This window comes from Odocoileus virginianus, chromosome 22 (genome assembly GCF_023699985.2).
Source record: "Odocoileus virginianus isolate 20LAN1187 ecotype Illinois chromosome 22, Ovbor_1.2, whole genome shotgun sequence".
NCBI lineage: Eukaryota > Metazoa > Chordata > Mammalia > Artiodactyla > Cervidae > Odocoileus > Odocoileus virginianus.
The window spans coordinates 17171588-17195585 of NC_069695.1; the positions used below are offsets into that span (position 1 = coordinate 17171588).

The 23998-nt window shown below is 49.1% G+C and overlaps 1 protein-coding gene across 5 annotated transcripts in view; it reads right to left on the reverse strand.

The window, feature by feature from the left end:
• MTCL1 (microtubule crosslinking factor 1) overlaps window positions 1-23568 on the reverse strand; it is a 112243-nt gene extending 88675 nt beyond the window's left edge. For 4 of the 5 annotated variants that reach the window (XM_070452660.1, XM_070452663.1, XM_070452659.1 and 1 more), the window contains exons 1-3: window positions 22162-23567; window positions 12053-12277; window positions 9602-9760 (exon numbers count right to left, since the gene is read on the reverse strand). In XM_070452660.1, coding sequence (XP_070308761.1) covers window positions 9602-9760; window positions 12053-12277; window positions 22162-23214 — 1437 coding nt within the window. In that variant the 5' untranslated portion in view covers window positions 23215-23567. Of the gene's footprint in view, window positions 1-9601; window positions 9761-12052; window positions 12278-22161 lie in introns of all 5 variants that reach the window. The other variant, XM_070452661.1, reaches the window with a different exon arrangement.
• Window positions 23569-23998: the final 430 nt, after the last annotated feature.

The following is a 23998-nucleotide window of genomic DNA, read 5'->3' on the forward strand; positions in this document are numbered from 1 at the left end:
CCCAGCCATGGGTGCCAGTGATGTGTGATGGGGGCAGGGACAGGAGGGAAAGTGGGCGTGGTCATGGAGAGAAGTGGGTGTGGCCATAGAGGAAAGTAGGTGTGGCCATAAAAGGTCCACATGAGGGACCCCAATGGTCAGGAAACCTGAAACCGTCTGTAGCTTGATTGCATCAACCTGACACCCTAGTTTCAAGATCATACCAGAGTCTGAACTGGATAAAGGATACATGGGACCTTGCTGAATTATTTCTTACAAACTGCAGGAGAATCTGCAAGGGCCTCAGGAAAGAGTTCAGAGAAAGGGTGCTGGGAAGGCTTCATGGAGGAGGTGGCACTTAGGGGAGGATCTTCAAGGCAGGGCCCCGTGTCACTAGTAAAGGCAAGACTTACTGTTGCTGGAAGGGGTGTAGGGGTGCCGGGGGAGGGGGCGTGCCCTCTCTCGTCAAAGGTGAACTCTGCCCTCCTTCTTCCTATAATTTTCTCAGCAGAGAAGCAGCACAATGGGTACTTCCAGAAGCAGAAATTCACTTTATAGAGAAGCATTATGGGTCAGAAAAAGACATGGATGCCCTTCCTCGTGGACCCCCTGCTCCTCCAGCAGCTGCCCCAATGGTGCCCCGGCCTGGGGGCTGCACAGAGCTTCCTTCCAGGGCATACCTGGCCACCAGCCTCTTCCTTGCACGTACATAGCAGAGGAGGAGGCCAGGTTCCAGCTAAGGTCCAGAGGACAGAGGAGAGAAGAGGGCTGCTGGGTCAGAGGCCTGGGTCAGTCCGGCCCGGCCAGGAGTGCGGTGAGGGGGTCACTGACCTTCACTTGCCTCATAGAAAACAGGCAATGTAATTCCCATCCTGATTTCCACAAGAAATCGCTCCACATCTGGGCCCAGGGACCAGCACAGCCCCCAACAGGCCTTCACCCATCCCTTCCAGCAACAGTGAATCAGCCATTAGCACTATTTATGGTTGTTTAACTGCACACACACCCCCTTTCTTCCCAGACACCAAAACGATGCCATTTACAGCTGAAGCCTTCAAAGCGCCTCCTGCCAAAGCTCCGTGCGTCTGCTGCAGCTGCTGACCCTCTGGCCCTGGAACTGTGTCCCCTGCCTGGGGCCCGCACCCTTGTTGATGGGGCTCTCGGGTGTGGGCGGGACACAGGAAGACTGTTTCCCAGATCCCTGTGCAGACACTGTACGCATATGCACACACACACACATATGCCCTAACCCACACACGCACCCCAGGCTCTTCTCAGGTCTCACATTTGGGAAGAAGACCTAAGCAGACAACCTGATTCACCCTGCTCCTCTCTCTCACCCCATGTCACCTTGTTATTAAGGTAGCAGGCACATAACCGGGGCCACTCAGGACACCAGACTGCTCTCCCTGTCCTGCTCTTCAGCTTGTTATCCTCTCCCCTAACTCAGCAAAGGACAGCAGGTGCTGCGTGTTCCCTGAGACATCCACAGAGGACGGCTGCCTCGTCCACACAGCCTGCTCCTCTCCCGTCCACTGTTGACCGGCCAGGGCTGAGGCCTGAGAGACGCCACGGAGGCTGATGACAACCCGGCCAGGGTCTGGGTGGCACCCTGGCACGAGGACTCTGCCCAGAGATGCTTCACACAGCCTCACCCATGCACATCTTTTCCTTACAAAGGGGACCGTGAACTCTGAAACTACAGACAATGCTATTTCATTAAAGCGTACCATGAGAGCAATAAAACCATTTATTATGTTCGTCCACCTTTGTTCCCGACTTTATGGCTGCCTGAGTTTATTAGGACACAGAGAGAAAAGTCCTCACCCCTTGGTGAGAAAAAACGAGGAAGACCATCACAGTCCATTCGGGCTGCTCTGACAAACACCAAAACCGGGGGGATCTTTGAGAACAGACGCTACTTCTTACAGTCCTGGAGGCTGAGAGATCTAAGATCCAGGTGCTGCCAGGTTCAATTCTGATGGGGACCCACTTCCTGATTCATAAGACAGCCGGGTCCCCCCGTGTCCCCACATGATGGACAGGAGAGGGCCCCTGGACGAAGTCCCTCTGATGAGGACTCTGATCCTCGGAAAGTGGGTGGGGCTCCGCTCTCATGACCCAGTCACCTGCTGAAGGCTCCACCTCCTCATAGCATCGGATTGGAGATTAGGATTTAACATGCGTCTGGGGGTGACACAGACATTCAGCCTACAGCAGACACCCCAAGAGAAGGCAGTGAGGAGGAGGCAAGACCTGGAGAAGCTATTGCTAAGGAAAGGTTCTGAGGTCAGCGGGGGTTGGGGAGCCACAGAAAGAGGCAGGGATGCAAGTGATGGGTCAGGAGACGGAGGACACAAGGGGTCGTTCTGGGGCCCTAGGGCTGCAACCCGGGCACTTCCGCTGAACCCGAAGGGTCACATCCTGTTTTGGCAACACGGCACAGGGAGCGATCGTGAGCCCTGCCCCCTAGTAAACAGCTCAGAATGTTGGAGAAAATGTAACGAGCAAACATTTTTGCACAGCTGAACTCACACACACAAAGAAGATTCCCCAGTGTCCACAACACCCAAGGGATAACCAGAGCATGAGCACAGGGTGTGTATTAAGGGAGGAGGAGGGGAGGCTGAGAGTTACCAGAAATAGGCCAGGGGCATGAGAAGAGGCTTTGATCAACACGCCCAGGCAACCCACGGGCAGAGACGCACCCTTCCTGAAAGGAAACTAAAAATCACCCGGGGATGGGGACAGTAAGCTTCTGCTCAAGACACTGGATGGTGGGGGGAAAAAATCTCCTTTGAAATACGAAAATACCCTAGGTCTATGCCACACGCAAGTTCAATGTTCAACTGACACACCCATTTGGCACACAGATCCATGAGGCCAAAATTAAGAGTTGTATTTGGACCAGTGACACCACCAAGGCCTCCAGAAAAGATCGACGTCAAAACTCACTAGGAGGACATGTTACAAACTGCATGGAATTCCCACTCAGAAGGGCTCGTGATCCACTGTAAGAGTCACCAGATCTAAACTGAACACTTAGTAACACCAAGAGCTCAAGACAAAGAGAGCAAACGGAAAAAGACTATGACTTTAAATGTTTAAAGGTTTAAAGCAAGAACTATGTGTATGTGTGTGCTCAGTCATGTCTGACTCTTTGCGATCCCATGGACTATCGTCTGGTAGGCTCCTCTGTCCATGAAATTTTCCAGGCAAGAATACTGGAGTGGGTTGCTATTTCCTTCTCCAGGGGATTTTCCCGACCTAGGGATTGAACTCGCATCTCCCACATCTCCTGCATTGCAGGCGAATTCTTTACCACTGACCCACCTGGAAGTCCAAGAACTATGAGATTATGAGAAAAAGATAATATATGAAAAAGATCAAGGTTTTTTAAACTTCTGGAACGTAAATCACTGAAATGAAAAGTTAGTGGATGAATAAAACTAATTATTATGTAAAGAGAATTAATAATCTGGATAAGAAATGAAGAAATTATCCAGAATGTACCATACAGAGATAAAAATGCCTTAAAAAAAGTATAGGTGGGTAAGATGGAGGCTGGAGTAAGAATGGCCATCGTAAGAAAGTCCCGCAAAGACGAACAGGAAGGAATTCTAGAAGAAAACACAGAGAATGGGAAAGAAACATGACTCAAAGGGACAGTTTCATCATAGAACACTATTCAAAGAGTGAGAATTTTTCAGATTTTATGAAAGCCACACACTCAGACTGACAAAGAATGTTGAGCAAAATAAATGGAGATACATCTGATTCAAACTGCAGAATACCAAACACAAAGCATGAAAGTAACTAGGAAGCAAAGACAGATTATCCACCAAAATGAGAATATCTGACAGCAGATCTCTTGACAGCAAAATAGAGTCAAAAGATAATAAAAATATTATCTTCAAAGTGTTAGAATTCTATATTCGATTAAATAGCTTTCAAGACTGAGTATGAAATAAAAGCGTATTAGACAATATCATTTACTGAAAAAGGAATGACTAAACGATATATTAATAGATCAGTGAGAAGGAAACTGAATTTAGAAGTAAGGAGCAACACTCAAGAAGCAATGATAGCAAGTTGGAAAATGTCCAAATAAATCTAAATAACAGCATGAGTTATTAGTCAACTTGGGTGGGAGCTGATTTTAAAAAGATGAAACCAGAATGGTACTAGAGAACAATAGTATGAAAGATAGGAGTTGACTGGAGTTGAAGCTTTCTAAGATGCTTGTATTATTCAGGAAAAGAATATGGATAATAGTTTGGGATATTAAGACAAACACGCATGTTAAAAATATAAGTATCATCCGTATGGTTTCCTAACCGAGAGAGAGAACATGAGAATTGCAAATTTAATTACAGAGAAATCAATATGAAAAATAGAAAAAAAGATGGTGAGCAGCCTTTCCCTGCACCGCCACCACTCAGGCCACTCGCTAGTCCGTCCCTGCCCTCCAATCCCTGAGAGCAGCTGGGATGGGGTCCCCTGGGTCTTCCCTACCCCTCCCCTTTCTTTCTGCTCACTGTTGTTGCAGCTGGCTGTAATGCTTTTTAATAAAAATGTTTTTAAAAAGAGAAAAAAAAATAGAAAAAAGAAAAGTCATGGAAGACAGAGCATAAAATACAATGACAGAAATAAGTTCAAACACATTAATAGCCACAAAAAATGTAACTGGATTAAATTCACAAGTTTTGAAAAAAGAGATTCCCAGATTCCAGTTTTTAAAAGGTAGCTATAGTCCATTCACAAAAAATACACCTAAAACATAGTGGTGCAGAAATAATAGAAGAGAATCACCAAAAAGTCTGTATGAGGCAAATACTAACTAAAAGAAATTTGGCATGGATGATAAAAGCAGACAAAGTAGGCTTAACAGGAAAAAGCAAGACATTAGAATAAAGAGGTCATTATGAAAAGATAAAGGGAACAATTCATTACCAAATAAAGGTTCTAAATCTTTATGAATTCATATTCAAAATCAATAAAGTTTGACAGAATATAAGAAAATTTAAATGTAAAATTATAATGGGTGATTTTAATATATCTTTATCCTAAAGAGGTATTTAGACAAAACTATAAAGGACATAGAAAATTTGAACAACACAATTAACAAGTGATCTGATACACATTTTTTTCCCAAATTGTGGCAATCTAGTAATGGATCTGAACTTACAAACACCATTAAAAAAAAAAAGAACAGAATTGAAAATACCAGAATACATCCCATATGGCAAAAAATAAGCATTACTTTGTGAAAACTTTTGACCTGTATATTGAGTGATGACATAAAGTGTCCTTTCTGCTGTAAGTATCATTCAAGCTGGAACGTCTTCAATCTAATGGATTCAAAGTCTTCATCCCAAAACTGGAGCATACATATTCCTCTCAAGCACTCATGATACAGTTACAAGGGCTTTCCTGGTGGTTCAGTGGATAGGGGTCTGCCTACCGAGGCAGGGAACACGGGTTCAATCCCTGATCCGGGAAGATTCAACACGCTGCAGGGCACCTGAGCCCACCAGCCCTAGAGCTGGCGCTCCACAACAGGAGAAGCCACTGCGATGAGAAGTTTGTGCACTGCAGCAAAGAGGAGCCCCCACTCACCGCAGCTCGAGAAAGCCCAGGCACAGCAGCAAAGACCCAGTGCAACTAAAATAGACTAATTTAAAAACAGGAAGTTACAAAATCTGATCATTTATTTGGCACAAAGGAGTCTCAGCCAAACCCAGAGAATCAATATCATCTCCTGAATAGTGATGAAGGATGTCCCACAAGAGCGATCTGACAGCTAGTTGGTTCCCTGTGGCTCCATCCACCAGCCCTAGTTCCCTGTTAGGATCCAGAACTTGCCCCCCCTCTCTCTTGAAAGTGCCGATTAACTGGCCAGTTATTATTTGTGTCTAGCGTGTATTTAAGAAACTTTCTGGTAGAAAGAAATACAGTGAAAGCACTTGGGCCATCTTTACGAAGCTGAAAGTCAACTAAGGTTGACCGTTTCAACCTTTTTGAGATATTCCACCAGAGAGAGACTACTAGAAGAAATGTAACCAAAAGGGGGGTCAAAAAATTAGAGTTTTGCACAAGTGAAGGGGTATAAGGGAGTTTGGGTGCATGGACATGATGTGAACAGCACAGGAAGTCAGCAAGCTGGCTGACCAGAAGGGACAATTCCAGAGGGTTAATCCTGCCAGCCCTCTTTAAGCATCTCATCTATCCATGGAGAAAGTGACACAGCTCTAGGAGTTCGAGGCCCAGAGGGCATGTTTCTTCCCATCCTTCTCAGCTGCCTTTAAGTTCACTGCAGGGTTTAGTGCCTTGGGGTGGGAAACCGGGATTGACCAGGCAGGAAAGGACCTGTGACATGCTAAAGGGCTAGACAACTGGGGTCAAGGCAAGTGTGTCTGTTTAAGCCATGCTCAAATTGTCGGACTGGGGGGATACAGAAGGTAAAACAGAAAAGGGGGCAGTTAGAAGTGCTGCATCCCTCAATGTGGTGACCGGAGTGTCAGCCCTCAAAATATTCATTGGAGATATGGGTAAAAGAACAGATGGAAGACAGTCACAAAGTTTAATTGAGGTTAAAATGAACTGCTTTAAAGTGTACAGTCCAGTGGCCTTTGGTACATTCACAATGTTGTGCAAACCACCTCCACCCAGTTCCAAAACTTGGTCATCGCCCAAGAGGAAACCCAAGTCAGTCTCCCTCCTGCCCAGCCCTAATCTGTTGTCTATGGATTTACCTATCTGAACGTTTCTGATAAATGTACTGGTACAACACCTGGCTTCTTTCACTTGGTATAATTTTGAGGTTCAACTCCGTAGCATGTACCAATGAGAAAGAATTACTAAGACCGAGAACTCGGAGCGGCAGGCTACTGAGAGTGGGGAGCAGGAAGGGTAAAGATAACTGCCAGCCATTAAGCCTGGGAGACTTAAAGACAGCGGCACCTTAACACAGCTAGGAAGACAAGAGCGTGGTGCAGGAGGGGGCGAAGGGGACAAGTCTGTTCCTGGACAGAGTGCGTTTGCAGAGCGAGGAAACACCCACTCTGGAGGAGTCCCCCAGACTCTGAAAGCACGGTCTGCAGAGAGATGCCGCAGCCACGGAGCTGAGGGATGCAGAGATCCCCCGTCTCACCGTCCTCCGAGGCCGGGGCACAGACACATCCACACCCAGGCCTGTGGTGGAGACGCACAAACCGCCCTGGACCTTCTCAGAATGTGGCTCGTCGTTCATTTACCAGCCCTCAGGGGTGAGCGATCACCAGTATCCTCCCTCTAGAGTGAAACCCACAGCTAAGTCTGTTCTGGCTTTAGTACAAAGGAGCCATTCACGGAGACCCCGGCTCGAATGATCCGATAAACATCTCCGGCCTCACCTCTGAATCGGTGCACCCTGCTGCATCCAGAACGGCCCACCAGCCCCCGACCCTCCTCAGACTCTCAGTCTCGTGACTCCTTGAGCATTTCGGTGTCAGAATGCAGCCCCACCAGTCTGACTGCCACTCTGGAGGTAAGAGCACAGTGATTGTGTTCCAGTGGAGGGACCCCTCTGAGTAATCTTAAGCCGTAAAGAAAGGGAGGCGCTGACCCCCCACCCCTCCTCACGATCAGACTGAGCCTCCAACATCAATGGTCATTCCTCTCCCCAAAGAGCTATTTGTGACTTGATGTCAGGTCCTTCACAAATCCATTTCAGCTGGGGATAAAGAATCCCTGCCTGCTTTAAATATACATATTGACTTATGTATATAATTTATATATTTATACACAAACGCTGTTGTTTAGTCACCAAGTCATGTCTGACTCTCTTGCAAACCCTGGACTGTAGCCCACGAGGCTCCTCTGTCCACGGGATTCTCCAGGCAAGAATACTGGAGTGGGTTGCCGTTTCTTCCTCCAGCGGATTTTCCCAACCCAGGGATTGAACCTGCATCTCCTATATTGGCAGACAGATTCTTTATCACTGAGCAACTAGGGAAGTCCATACATAAAACATACATGCATATAAAACTTACAAAATATACTGCAAAGTTTTCTTTTGTACCCCTCAAGGTCAGGCTCAAACTGGAAATCTCGGGAAAAGAAACTATTACAGCCTGCCTCCTAGCAAACTCGGACCAAAGGGAAAAGAGGGAAGAAGGTAATTAGGATGCATGAGTGTAGAGGGGAGTGGTCACAGCCAGAGGAGGGTCATCAACCAGGACAGAACCTTCCAGGCTCCCCACCTCCTCCTCTGTGAAGATCTCACCTGCATCCTGCACTCACCCAGAAAGTCCCCGACAACCCTTGGGATCCAGGCCCTTGTGGGCACCCCCACAGTGACCCAGACAGACAGAACCTGGTCCAGAGAGCCCAAGTCCCACGGGGCCATTCGCGAAGGGGAACAGTGACAAGACAAAGAAATAGAATACGCAGTGTTTTCATGGAAGTGGCAACATACACAGAATTTACACAAATCCATAACATGTTGGCTCAGTAAACACCTTGAAGGCAGGGCATCTGCCTCCCCAGGGCCCAGTCCAGGGTCTGAGTGACGTGTGGGTGGAGCAGTAGATGGCTTAGCAGCTGAATCATGAAGTGAATCCAAAGGAACCATGAAGTGCTAAGTGTTGGCACGTAATATGCTGGCTTTTTAGCCATCATCTCAAACCCTCACCGCCATTTGTACCTTCATCAATATGCAGGATATTTTCCAAGAGGACATTCAGCTTTAATCTTATACTGGACGTTAACAACAAAATGAGATTTGCATTACCGTCGCAAATGAAAAAAAAAAATATGTATCCATTGTCTAGACCTCTCTGCTAGAACACATTCACTCCCTAAAATGTAAAAGAAATCTATATTTAAATCATATTGGCTGCATAACAGACACAGGCAGCACACGCCCACATCTGTTGACACAGATAATGGACAAGCATAACATATTTTCCAGCTCATTGGAAGAGAAGGCTCTCGAGAAAAAAGAGACTGCCTAATTTTGTATTCTAGTAATAATACATCCCGCATGGACCCATAAAGGGAACTAACAGCCAGCTCATTGGAATGGAAATTATAAAAAAATAGCTTGAGACCAGGGTTCAACAAGCCTTTTCCGTAAAGGGTCAGAGAGCAGATATTTCAGGCTTTGCAAGCAACACAGCCTCTATCACATCATCTTTGCTTTTTCAGGTTTGTTCTGTACTTTTTTCCCAAGTCTATGAAAAATGTAAAAATCATCCTTAGTTTCCAGGCCATATAAACAGTACCTGGCTGTCTCCTGCCTTAAACCACGAGTGAGACCAGGACACTTGGAAGCCACAGAGCAACTGAGTTCACATGCCCCAACTACTGAGCCGGAGCTCTCGAGCCTGCATGCTGAAACGACTGAAATTTGCTGGCCTGGAGCCTGTGCTCAGCAATGAGAGAAGCCACTGCAATGAGAAGCCCGTGTACTTCAACTAGAGAATAGCCCCTGCTCGCCACAACTAGAGAAAGCCCACGCGCAGCAATGAAGACCCAGTGCAACAAAAATAAAAATACATTAATTAAATTAAAAAGAAAAGCATAGGACACTTGGGAGGCCCCTGTCCGCAAGGGGCCGGCCCCCATCCACCCGACTCACCTCCCTCAGTCTCTCCAGCTCGTTCTGCAGGGCCTGCTTGGATATCTCCACTTCGATCATCTGCTGTCGGAGAGTTTCATTCTCGTCTTCCGCTTTAGCTCTCTTTTCCTCCACGGTTTCAAGTTCATGGTGCAATCGGACCGACACGTCTTTGGCCACCTGCATCAACCCACAGACACAGTCATCTGATGGGAAGCCTTCTGTGTGCTAAGGGCACCTCCAAGCCACTTCAGAGGCAGAATCACTAAGGAATATTGTGTTGCACCAGAGAGCAAAGATCCTGGCAATATTAACAAGCCCACATGTCAAGGAAGGGATATTAGTTTAAAACATGAAATCCACATTAAGGGGAAGTATGACTTTCATCTGGATTAAAAGGCCACTTTGCCACAGCCCTGCTCCTTCTGGAATATTGCTTAGAATGCCAAATCTTCCCAGGAGCAATGCTTTAAATGGTCAATTAAAAATGATCATTGCACTTGCCTGGTGGTCCACTCGTCAAGAATTTGCCTGCCAACGCAGGGGACATAGGTTCAATCCCTGGTCTGGGAAGATTCCCTCTGCCTCGGGGCAACTAAGCCCATGCATCACAACTACTGAACCTGTGCTCTAGAGCCTGCGAGGTGCAGGCAAGCCAACATGCCACAATTACTGAGGCCTGTGCACCAAGAAACTGTACTCTGCAACAAGAGAAGCCCACACTGCGTGCTGGATGGAAGAGTAGCCTCGGCTCTCCACAACCAGAGAAACCTACATGCAGCAGAGAAGTCCCAGCGTAGCCATAAATGAATAAATAAATAAAATGAGTAACAAATAATTTTTAAAAAGATCATCAAACATTTCTGTTTCTCAAAATAATTTTTAAAGAACCCTACTTGCTTAAAAAAATAATTCTGTATTCAGTAGATACTTAATATAGTCAGGTTTCAAATTGCCTACTCTGGTAAAACATTCGCATGTTAAAAAGGCAGTTCAACATTTTCACTGTCTAAAAGGAACTAAGGAGATTTTGTAACAGAAATATAAATCACCTTTACATCACACTGAATGACATCTTGTTATTGGTTTATAAATCTCAGTTACAAAGATTCTTTTCCTGTTATTGTAATGAAAGGCTAAATGAGATTTCATAGGGACTCCGATAATAAGAAGGACATTATACATAATTCATCTCTAGATAAATGATTTGATAACTGGGGCAGGAGAGAGGCCACAGTGGAAAGGACAAATGGAAGAAAGTCTGGGGTATTTTCACCTTAGTCCCATTTCTGCCAATGATTCTCAAAGACACTTTAAACAATTAGTTATGACACTATTTCTCTTTCAGTTAAGTCACCACTACAAGTCTTACTTGGGTTATGGTAATTTCAGCATTTCTGCACCCTAGAAACTTAACAAAAAATGTCACGTGACTAGGGTCAACTTTTAAAAGTGGTCTTTGACTAAAACTGAACTGGTAATGAATCAATTTTTTAAAATATTCCAGATCTTCAGGAGTTTCTGCATAATTTCTAAAGAATGATCAGACCAGTGGGGGCAGGTATTAATTCTTTTTTTTTTAATTGAAGATCTATGATTTATTTATTCTTTTGGCAGGGGTGGTTTAAGATTCCAGTTTATGTGGGGGATTTAAATCTTGGTCTGTCAAAGCCATATGACTACACATACCCTACAAGCCATCAAATGACAAAGAATATTTAAGCTAAAATCTGTTGAAAGAGAGAAACACTTTGCAGAACATCAAGAGCATGTGTAAGTAGACTTCCCTGGTAGGCCAAGGGTTAGCATCCTTGCATAGCAGGGGATATGGGTTCCATCCCTGGTCTGTAAACTAAGATCCCACATGCCCTGGCAGTAACTAGAGATTTCATGTGAGTGAATGAGTGAAAGTCACTCAGTCGTGTCCGACTCTTTGCCACCCCATGGACTATAGAGTCATTGGAATTCTCCAGGCCAGAATACTGGAGTGGGTAGCCTTTCCCTTGTCTAGGGGATCTCCCCCACTCAGGGATCGAACCCAGGTTTCCTGCACTGCAGGCAGATTCTTTACCAGCTGAGCCACAAGGGAAGCCCAAGAGATTATGAAGATTATCTCGCATGAGATTATGAAGATCTCATGTGCCACAACTAAGGCTCATCACAGCCAAATAAATAAATTAAAAAAAAAAAAAGACCACGTGTAAGTGGGTCCTGAGGGCTGCACTTCAGCTCTTACAGCATTCTCAACATTTATCCCGCTCCCAATCTTTCCTACGGAATCATCATCATAAATGATGCCATCTCTGCATCTCTGTAATCAAACTTTAGATTCAAACCAAATGCTGACCTAAACTGGATCTCTAAGACACGTTCGAGGCAAACTGGTAAAACTGTACGGAAACTAACCCCCCCACCCCCACCCCGGCTTCTCTGGGTAAGGCATATTCTGCCCACTGTCTGCCTTGTGCTCACCTTCAGGTCCTGCTCCAGACTTCTGATAAGCTCCCCGTCCACCTGCCCGGTCTCTGCCACCTTCAGCCTCTTCTGCTCGGCCTTCCGGAGGCGGTATTGCAGGATTCGGCAGTTCTTGTTGGCGCGGTCCAGCTCCCGCCGCAGCTCCTGCAGCTGGTAAACCTCCTCCTCCAAGTAACTGTCTCTCATCTCTTCCATTTCTGCCCGGAGTTCATCCAACTCATCCTACACAAGCCAAACAGAGGGCACTGAGAAGCCAGGTCTATAGGACAGGACGAAGTCGCCTGTCCACCCCTGCCCTGCAGTACTGTGAACTTTCTGCAGTCACCTGTCAACTTTCGGAAACACGTGTGTGATACAGCCTGGGGACTCCGGAAATTCTCATACAAGACAGCATCACCAGATGTCTGTTCAGGTCTCATGGATCCAAAAACCAAAAACGAGCATGGCTTAGTCATCGCAGCCTCTCAGCATTTACCCCACTCCCAATCTTTCCTTACAGAATCCTCATCATAAATGACGCCATCTCTGCAGGTAATCAAACCCTAGATTCAAACCAAACGCTGACCTAAACTTGTGTCTCTAAGACACAAGCTAGGCAGCAAGATGAGTCAGACACTGCCTGCAGAGAACAAACTTCAGGGGGCTCATCCCTATGAATTGCCCGGGAATTATAACACACCCGCAAATGTCCTTAAAATGCTGTCCCGCCACACCAATCTTGGAACTACGTGACTCATGATTCTAAAGATAAAACCTTGTGTGCTATTTCAAATACACATCGGTTTGGTTTTTTCCATTCCCCTGCCCTTCATCTCCCATCTCCACTCCACTCTGGGATCAACATGAAGACACTGGGATACAGAAGAAACCGGGGAGTTACTCCTGGCTCCCTCCCTTCCCTCCCAGCCAACGCAGTGCTGTCAGTTCAATATCCAACCTTGGGGGCTGTCTCCCCAGGGCTCCACCCACCACGCTCATCCCGCCTCCACCTTCTTTAGGGAGCCACAGCTGCCCCCTCCCTCAGCACCAGCCTGTCCTCTCCCAGGGTCCAGGCACAGGAGGCAGGTGACCTGTGATGGTTTCTCCTTAAAGAGCTCCTCCCCAGTTCGTGGCCAAGCTCACGGTAGGTAGATGGGTCAGAAGGCACACAATGCCCCCTACCCGCACCAGCTCTAGCCCCAGGCCCTGCCCCTCCAATCTGCGCTGTGCTGAGTCGCTTCAGTCATGTCCGACTCTGCAACCCTATGGAGTGTAGCCTGCCAGGCTCCTCTGTCCATGGGATTTCTCCCAGCCAAGAATACTGGGGTGGGTTGCCTTTTCCTTCTCCAAGGGATCTTCCTGACCCAGGGATCGAACCCGCCTCTCTATCTCCTGCATGGCAGGCAAGTTCATTACCATGAGCGCCACTTTAAAGCCCCTCCGAGCTCCTACCACCATCTAATATTATGTTTCTTCCTACTGTTTATCCGTCACCCACACGGGAAGGTAAGCACCAGGAAAGCAGACACCTGGAGTCTCCCAGCGTGAGCCACAGAGCAGGCCTTCAGTACATGTCTGTGGAATGAATACACTTGAACCTTGGTCACCACCTAGAAAGACCAGCTCCTAAACACGATGCAAATCGGACATCAGCTCACATTGCTTTGTTCCAGTCTTGCAGCCTGATCATGGACAACTCTTCCCAAACTCACAGACACGGCAGTAGCATGAAGGGTATATTTTCTATAATAAAGGCTTCAGCGAGGAACAACTTACAAGGTGGGAGGTTAAGAAAAGCATACTAGGAATTGTCTTGATTAGTTTCACACCTGATGGCGTAAATGCCTCCACACTAGGATACTCTTGGTCATCTTTTCTTTTCTTTTTTGGCTATGTCACGTGGCTTGTTTGATCTTAGGCCCCAGCCAGGGATAGAACCCAGGCCCTCGGCAGTGAAAGCGGAGTTCTAACCATTGGACCACCAGGGAAGCCCTCATTCCCATTTATTTTGTTCAACTAACACTGAGGCTCAAAGGAAAAAAACACTCCCAAACACGGACACCCTAACTTATCAGCTCTCATTCTATTCAGTTTGTTCCTGGAGCCTGGCCACCCTCTTGCATTTATTCTTAAAAACCAGGGATTTACTTACAATAAAGAAAAGAATTTCCCAACATCAGAGCCTCAGGTAGACAATAAACTGACTAGTAGTAAACCTCCTGCAGATTATTTTATCCTTTATAAGATCACATAGGAGATGTGTGCCAAATGAACTGGGAACCCTTGTGGAAAAATAACAAATTGGCATGAACAGGGTGAAAACTACGGTCCAGCCAACCCCACCCGTGTGCAACCCGCACCTGTAGGGGAAAGGCACATGTGAGGCATCTGATTCTCCCAAAGGCCGCCTGCAGGTTCTCCCACTCTGTCCACACCACCTGACCAAGAACACGACCCACTCAGCTGAGCGTGGCTCCAAGTGGGGCCCCTTTCAATGGCCCATCACGGGGAGCAGGTGTTAAAAACGAAAGCTTTACCAACTTCCTAGTAGTCAAAGGAATAAAATGTTTTTGTCTGCTAAAGATTCTTACAGAATTTCTGCACCAGTGGCAACAATCTCATCAAAAATAAAAGATGTTTGGGAATTCCCTGATGGTCCAGTGGTTAAGACTCTGTGTTTCCAATGCAGAGGGCATGGATTCGATTCCTGGTTAGAGAACTAAGATCCCATGCAGTGGGGCAAAAAAAAAAAAATTATATATATAAAAAATAAGATGCTCTTATGTGTCTTAAGAAAGGTAAATCTCAGGGAATTGCCTCCAGTAGTTAAGACTTTGCCTTCCAATGCAGGTGGTGTGGGTTTGATCCGTAGTCGAGGAGAAAGAGCTAAGATCCCATATGCTTCGAGGCCAAAAAAACAAAACGTAAAGCAGATGCAATATTATAACACATAGAGACTTTAAAGATGATCCACATTAAAAAATCTTTTAAAAAAGGTAAATCTTAATGTTGAAAATGTTATGACACATAAGCAAGTTTCATTGCCCTTTTTTTTCTTCATGAAGGACCCCTCCTATAAATCTTGTCCCAGTAGGAAAGTTTGCTGGAATTGGGGTTTACTGGGTGGAACATAGAGGCCAGACAGTGGACAGAGTGGACAGGCTGGGCTCTTCAGAGGCCTAGAGAACACACCAACTTCAGGAAGGGCCTTTCAACCCACAGCAAAGAGGTTGTTTCTGACGCCGAATCCCCACTGAGCCATGAGAGCCTTGCCCTTAACCCAACCCACGCCGGAAGGGACCAGCCACCACAGCCTACAAGCTTTCCAACAGGCCTATGCATGTCCTCCTCCCATAAAGAGTAGAGTTAGTCCTGAATCTTCAAAATCAAGGTCAAGCTTCTCAGGTCCCTTCTGCAAATCTGATTTGACTTTGAGAAAAAGCTTAATCTATGTAGAGGTGTCTGAATACAGTTAGTTAATTATTACACTGGGTAACTAATAAAAATAGTTCAACAAAAGCAATAATCACTATACATATCCAGGGGTACCCACAAATATCCAATGGTGTTGGGCATTCTGTTTATGAAGAAACTGTGCAAATGCTTTTCCTTCCACTGAAAGTGTTAGTCTCTTAGTTGTGTCCGACTGTGTGTGACCCCATGGATGGTAGCCCACCAGGTTTCTCAGTTCATGGGATTCTCTGTGCAAGAATACTGGAGTGGGTAGCCATTCCCTTCTCCAAGGGATCCTGCCAGCCCAGGGATCAAACCCGGGTCTCCTGCATTATAGGCAGATTCTTTACCATTTGAGCCACCCGGGCAGCCCTTTCCTTCTAGAAAGCTTGTCAAGTCATTAATGCTGAAAATTACCTATTACTCAAACATGAATTTTAAAATGTGACAGTCATAAAAAAACATACGGTAGGACTTCCAGATAAAAAAATGTTCTCTGGTTTTTCAGATTTTGTAATGGGGGGCTCTTCATCAACTGTACCATTAAATGCTAGTTATGTTCTACAGACACCTGCACCCTCACTGTGGACTGAAAAAGCCTGTTCCAGGGCTGGATGTATCCACACCTCCAGATCACCCAGCAGGCCAGATGTAAACAGCTAATAGTTCTTGGCATAAATAACCACTAACATTAGTCGCTTTGAAAAGAAAATTAGGAAGAGATTGCAATTGCATGTATTTGAATCACTGCTTTTACAACTCATATTTTATCTAAATTTGTGGACCAGCAGACACCCTTTCTCAAGCACTTCGCCTTCGTTACTAAGCCTACAGTAAGCCTGCAGGGACACACGGCCCTCACAAGATGGACAAACAGGCCAAACCCACACTGGTGAACACACCCAAAGTCTCTCGGCTGATAACTGGAAGCCCAGCTACTAACCCAGGCTCTCTGGCTCCACACACATAACTCTTTCCAGTAAATGGGAGAAATTATCAGCAACCACCAGGACACGTGAAACAAGAAGCTTTAAATCACACTTGCACAAAGCCTGTCAGCGCAAAATAATAACAGCAAGCTAACGTTTACAACTTGACATTGTCAACGTGCAGGTATATTCATTTTCGCAACTGGTCCTCACCAAAGCACTGCAGTAGGCAGAAAAGGTATTAATACCCTCCATTTTTAAAATGAGCATACCGAAACCCTAAAAGTTTAAATGGCTTGTCTGTTGCAACACTTGTCTGTTGCAGAGACAGGACGAGGCCAGGGTTTCAACGCTTTTCAAAGAGCCTTGAAAAAAGCAATTTTCAGGTTCAATGAAAAGAAGTTATAAGAAAGGCAAATTACAAACCATGTAGGCAGGAATCAGACATTTGAAAAGCAAAAACTGTGATTATTCAGATTAGGGTCATGATGGGAGAGCGATTTTTCAAACGAACATCACATTAATTTCTGACAGCATGTTCTAATCTAGAAAACATTATATCAAAGAACTTTAAAGATGTCTGCCATTTAAATGCTTAACAAACCCAATCAAGCAGAACATATAATGTTTCTGGTAGACTAAATTTACACACGGTAAGCAAGAGCAGAAACTGTTGGTTTTTAATACAGATAATAAGGAGAAAATTTCCCTTAATCAAGTTTTATATTGAATTAACAACAGGTCTGTCAGATACTCAAATGTTAGATCATTCTCATTAAAAAGCTAATTTGGCTTTAACTAAATATACTTTTCAAATTCTGTATAGCACGAAACCTTGAAGTACTAGCGAGCTCCCCAACTATTCCTCTTCACCTGCAGATAACAAATCAAGCTTTATTTTATACTCATGAGTGTGTATATGTGTGCTTAGGAGCATCCAACTCTCTGTGGCCCCATGGACTGGAGCCCAACAGGCTCCTCTGCTCGTGGAATTTTCCAGGCAAAAATACTAGGTACCATTTCCTTCTTCAGGGGATCTTCCCGACCCAGGGATTAAACCCGACTCTTGCATCTCCCTGCACTGGCAGGCAGATTCTTTTACTACTAGTGCTGTCTGGGAAGTCCCGTGTGTATGTGTCATATATATATATATATATATATATATATATATACACACACACATATATATATAAAATCAGATTTAAGAAATAATGAGGTTCCATGTGTGCACTAGAATAAACCGAGATTAAAATGTCAAAGAAAATCTCTTTGAGGATAGTTTATCCACAAATATAAAAACCAAATCCCTGGTTTCATAGTAAAAGTGATGAAAACCCTTGATCATACTGATGATCTTATCAGACCTTAATTCCCTTTAAACAACTTAAAATCAATAACTAGTCCTACTTTAATCACTCCCTCTTTAAACAGACTCAATTTAGACAGTGAGCAGTCAGCTGGCTACTGTTGCAATAATTCCCTCCTCTGGGAGTTGCAGACCCTTAACTATTGTCAACTGTAATATACAAATAATCCACCTCCTTTCCCTCCCGTCAATGGAAATGTGCTCCTCCGCAGAGTCCCAGCTGAGGCTCAAAAGGCAAAGGGGGGCTCAGCCATTGTTTACAAGTGCCAGTTCATCCCGCAGCCATGGCCCCCCTGTGCCCTGGTCCACATTATCTCGCCACCTAAGATGATTACAGCCGCTTGTTTGCAGGCTGAATAAAGAATGGGTGTGGAAAGCAGAAGGTCAGGAAAGAATAGGGACACTGTCTGCTTCAACCTTCCAGAAGGGAGGGGTGTCGGCAGGGAGGAGCTGAAGCACTTTATGCTCAGAACTGTTTATTCTTGCCTCAGTGTCCACCCCACCCCCACCCCTTCCTGGCCATTCAGAGCGCCTGGAATCTGCACGGCTGGATTTAACCAAATCATTGCAGATCCTGAAACTCCCAAGACCCCAAGAGAGAGGCAGGATGCCGAGGCCAGGCCAGTGCTGAGGCAGTGCAACCACTCCACCGGAATGGGCTCCCCAGCAGCCCCCTTGAGAACTCACTGCTCTTCCACATTCCCGTGGTGTCTGCTCTGAGCTAGCAGGCACTTTGCTTGTTTTCACCAAAAAATAATTCTTAGGAGGTAACCGAAAGGGCAGAGCAAACTCAGCAGCCCTCCCCAGGCTGATCTTGGAGCCCCCCAGGACTGGGGCACTTTGGGGTACACTACTTGGGAGTAGGGGCAAGGGTGTCATGCTAGCATCCCCCACAACGTGAGAAGCATTTTCGAAATAGGCCAATAAATGCAAAGCAATTAAACCCTCCTGAAAAGCCTGTGGAAACAGAACATAATTAATATGTTCACAATGAGCTCCAGGGCTTGTCTGATTGTCTCTGAGCACTGGAGCAAAACACAGTGATGGTGGGCAGGCAAAGACTATGATGGCCAGCATTTCTCAGATAGCCTGGTCACTAAGATGGACCTGAGTCTGGTCTGAGAAAGAAGCAAAGCCCTTTGGACAACTGACCTCAATCTCGCATCTTCACTCCTGAAGCCTTCCAAATTACATGCAAGTCCATTTGCGGTCAAGGGCCAACAGGGCTTTTCTGACTGCTTTCATGCAAAAAGCCGACTACCCGGACTGAGTACTTACTCATCATCTAGTCACCCTGCTTCCCTGGTGGCTCAGTGGTAAAAAAAATCTGCCTGCCAATGCAGGAGATGCTGGTTCGATCCCTGGGTTGGGAAGATACCCTGGAGGAGGAAATGGCAACCCACTCCAATATTCTTGCCTGGAAAACTCCATGGACAGAGAAGCCTGGCGGGTTCTAGTCCACGGGCTTGCAAAGCATCAGAGATGACTTAAGTGACTAAACAACAATATCTAGTCACCCTGGTGCCTTGTGATGACAGTATGACTCAAGGATGGCCCCATTCAGCTCCACACAACAGAAGGCGGCGCTTCTCTGTTGACAGCTGATTTTTGGAAAACTATAGCAGTCTGGCTAAAAAACAAAATTCCACTCGAATTTCCCAATCAGTAACACATCATCCTTAGTTTTCTGATGATTACTCTCGGTTCATTCTTCTCAGTAACTTGCTGCTGCTGCTAAGTCGCTTCAGTCGTGTCCGACTCTGTGCGACCCCATAGACGGCAGCCCACCAGGCTCCCCCGTCCCTGGGATTCTCCAGGCAAGAACATTGGACTTGAGTTTTATACAATAATGGTAATAGAGCTGACTCAGGAAAGCTTGTAATACTTGTGGTCACCATCCTCCAGAATATATCAAAGTGAAATTTCTGGGTGGAGTCTCCTACTTCTCATCTCCAGAGTCCTATGCAACATCCCCTAAAGAAGGAGTAGGTCAGGGACTAATTTATCTGCCATCTGAAAAAAAAAAAAAAAAAAACTCTAAAATGCACTTTAGATGCACACTCTAAAACCCGTGTGCAAAAGCAGGCTTACAGCAAAGGTCACTGCTCTGTGAGGTCAGGGATACTCCCAGCCCGATTCCGCACACATGGGCAGGCTCACTGGCCTTTAGAAAAGTCTAGCAGGACTGTTGTCTTTCATCCCCAAATTGAAGGACTGTCACTTAAGCTACTGAAGAGCCAACCATGTAACTCACACATGTGTTTATGATCAGCCTGATGTCCCAGCCTCCCCAGACTGCCTCTGCCTCTTCTCTCCTGCTGTCAGAGGAGCCGCTGGGAGATGGACTCGGGTCGGAAACGTTTGGCCATGACCTTTCTCCGCAGGAAATGGCAACTGACATTTCCCACAAATTAAACACTGCCAGTGGGGTCTGTGGGACCCCAAACAGTCCAGTGGAGAGGTGCTCACTGTGGCCCTTTCACCTAAAAAGAGAGGTTCCCCAGAAAAGCTAAATACTGGGTATGGCCCAAGCTAATAAGACAATTCTAAGGCAGGCGTGGCTCTTCTCAGTCTTGATGGAAACAAGGATGCAGCCTGGAGACTGGAGAGAACAGAGGTCTGGAGGCTGGGAAAATACCAGCTGCATCACTTACTAGCTGGGTGACCTTGGACAAGTAGGTACGTATGTCTTCTTGGATCTCAGCAACCTTGTCAGTGAAATTAGGGTTGTGATAAATACAACAAAGATACCCTGTGTTGTGAGATTGGCTGAAATACCAAACACACCAGAGCAGACTCCAGGGTCAAACACCTACTTCCTTCACTGAGAATCCAATGATGTGGGGGAAAAAAAAAAAAGCAAATTACCAGCCGCCTCAGAGTGAGCCCTGAAATGATGGCGAACTGCCTGCCTTAAGATCAGATGTCATGAGAAACATATTTTGGACCGAGGCTACAAAACTCAAAGATGGTCTTTCTCACCCTCAGGGAGCTTACCTACAGGGCAGATTTACAAAAGCCCTGGTTTCACAACAGAGTAACGCTAATACTTGGCCCTTTCTCTTCCATACTCTCGCCTTTCACTCTGTTGTCTATTACATAAGAGTCGGTGACCAGAGCAAATGTACTACTGGAAACATTTCATTTGGAGTCCCCATCTGCTCTCTTTTCCCACCACGATCCTCTTCTGCCTCTTTGAACAGGATAAAACCACCATGGGGGCTCCATGGGTTAGAGCAGCCTCTGTGGCTTGGGGGTAGGAACACTCCTCATCCACTGCTCTGACCCCAGCTTAACTACACAGATCACCTCCATGCACCTTAAAAGCCCACATCCTTGTCCCACCAGCCAGCCGGGGGACCTCCATCAGGGAGAGTCAGCCTTTGCAGAGAAAATGGGGAGAATCACAAAATGCACTGACAGAGGAGAGCCACTGCATTTGGGAGGAAATATATATTTAACCATCTTAACAGGAGGAGATTTACATGGTGGAGCTGTTGACTAACCTGAGCATCACAATAAATTAAGGCGGATGCATTCACTACCACCCTCCTTGCTTTGGAGTCACCCGGCGTGCCCTGACCTCCCCACCTCACACGGTCTAAATCCTCTTTTCTGCAGGCCTGCTCTCCTCCTCCTCCTGGAAAACATGGAGTCAGACTTGTGCCCCAAAGCTACCAAGACCCAGAAGCCACCCAGAGGAGGCCGCGCCGCAAAGCGCTCGATGGACGCAGAGGCTGCGAATCCCTCAAAAGAGCGGGCACGAGTGGCCTCTCCTGACACCGAAAAACCGGCTGGTGGACGCGTACGAAGGCCCAGCCAGCAAGACAGCATGGTCTCTCCACCCAGGCCGCGCTCAAGGGACTCCTGAGCTGTAGGTTTATCACTGAAAGCGGCTTGACCCGGCTGTCTGCACCCGGGGGAGACTCGGAGAGCACCCGGCCTTCTTAACTGCAGGAGAAGGGGAAGAAAAGGCTGCACCCTCCGTGACCCGCACTCGGCCCACGGGCTCCCGCTGAGATTCTCGGCTGGGGACAATCCGCGCCCACAGGTGAGGGGGCAGGGGATCGACTGCTCCAAAAAGCAGTCACAGCCGCCTCTCTAGTTAACGGAGCATCAACTGGGGCAGAGGCATCCGCGCCACGCGAGACTTTCTAGAAACAAGCTAAGTGAGTGGAGAAGCGGCTGGACCCACAGGTCTCGCTGCTCCTTCCGTAAGTTTGGCTCAAGTTCCCAGCGCCCGGCGTGTCGGGCGCAGGAAAGTGACTGGCACCGGGAGGAAGCGCTTTCGTGGCCGGGACGCCGGGGCTCGCGGGGCCCCGCCCGCACCCAGACCTGGGACCGCCGCCGGGACACCTGCGGCGGGGCAGGCTGCGCACCTTGAGATAGTCGTTCTCCGAGCGCAGCTCCTCCATTTCCCGCAGCAGCTCCTCCTCCTCCGCCGCCGGGACCAGCCGGTGCCGCTCGCCCGGCCCGTGCTCCCTGGGGGTCCCGGGGCCCATTCGCTCCGGCGGTGCTCGCCCCGCGACATCCTCCACCACGCCGGGTCCCGGGGACGCCAAGGGGACCCCGCTGGGGCTGCTCCGACCCCCAAGGCAGGCGGCGGGGGTCGCGGCGAGGAGTCCCGGGGGCTCGGGGCTGCCCGGCGGCGCCCCCCGAGCTGGTGGGCTGGTCGTGGGGGCTCCTCGCAGAGGTTCCCGGTCGCTGGAGCCCGTGCCGGACTCGGCGTCGCTACTGGCGGCGGGGAGCAGGCGCTGCTCGTCGGAAAGAGGGTCTGAGGGGCAGTCGGAGAGATCGGAGCTGCTGTCTGTGTGGCTGATGCGCGAGCCGGGGGCCGAGGAGCCGGCCGCGGAAGTCACGGCGAGGATCACGGCAGGCACCGCGACGGCGGGGACCCGGGGCCCGGGGGCGCGGGCGGGGACCGCTCCGGAGGCGCGTTTGGCTCTGCGGCCCTTGGAAGCGGCGGGCGGCGGCTCGGCCCCGGGCGGCGGTTTCCCTACCCGGGGCAGCGGCTCGGCGGGCGCCGCGCGTGCCACCCTCCTGGGGCCCGGAGCGGCCTTAGCGCCGCCCGCTGCCCTGGCCCCGGCGCCCGGCGGCGGCTTGTCCTTCGCGCCGGGGGCGCCGCCGCTCCGCCGGGAGAGGCGGCCGGGCGCGGCCGGGGGCCCCGGCGAAGGCGGCGCCTTGCCTGCGAGGCTGGGAGAGCGCGGGGCGGCGGGCGCCGGGGCTCGGCCAGAGGAGGGGGCGGCCGGGCTGGGGGCCGCGGGCCGACCGTGCAGGTCCTTGAGAAACGGTCTGGCTGGCGAGGGCGCGCGGTGCAGCCGTCTCCGCTCCGCCAGCGGGTGGAGATGGTGGTGGTGGCGGTGGTGCTGGCCAGGCGGCTGCGGCTTCGCGTCCTGGGCACCGCCGCCCGCGGGGCCGTTCAGCGTCTCCATGGCCGGGGCCCGGGCCGCGAGCAGCAGCTCGGGCGGCGGATGCTCCGGGCGGCGGCGGCGGCGGCGTGCAGCCTCCCCGCGCGCCCGCTCATCACTGTCTGCCAGCCCCGCCCGGTCTGCGCCCCGCGCTCCTGCGCCGCCGCCGGCCCCGCACCCCGGCCCCGAGGATCCCTGCGGGGTTCGCCGCCGTCTCCGGCTCTCCTCGGGCCGAGGTCACTGGTGCTCGCGTTCTCCCGGCGCGGCGGCTCCCAGCCTCTCGCATCCCCGGCAAGCGGCGCGCCAGGCTCGTACACCCGCCCGAGTCCGGCGGCTGCGCTGGCTGCGCGCTCCCCGCTCCAGCGCCCTGCTCCCCGCCCACGGCCCGCCCTGCTCCCCGCCCGCCCGGGCCCGCGCCCCCCCCGCCCTCCGCCGCCCGGTGCGCATGTCCCATGTCCCGCCAGCCGGCGCGGCGGCGGTGGGGGCGGGGCTGCGCTCCCGGGCGGCGCGAGGTCTGCGGGCCCCCAGCCTCTCCCCTCTCCGCCTGGGACCCTCGTGCTTGTGGGGGCTCATGAGACAGTGCGGGAGCTGGGGGAGGGAGGAAGGGGGCAGGCGTAAAGGCGAGGTGGGGTGGGAGGAGGCTGGAGGCGGGGGACGCAGCCGGTGTGCCCTCTGAGTGGTGCGCCTCGGAGTGCCGGCGTGGAACAATGCCCCCTCCCCCCCCCCCAGGCCCCTGCATCCAGCCCGGTCTCCCAGGGCCGCCGAGTTCCGCCCCGCCAGAGCTGGGCCGAAGTCCACTCTCCAGCTG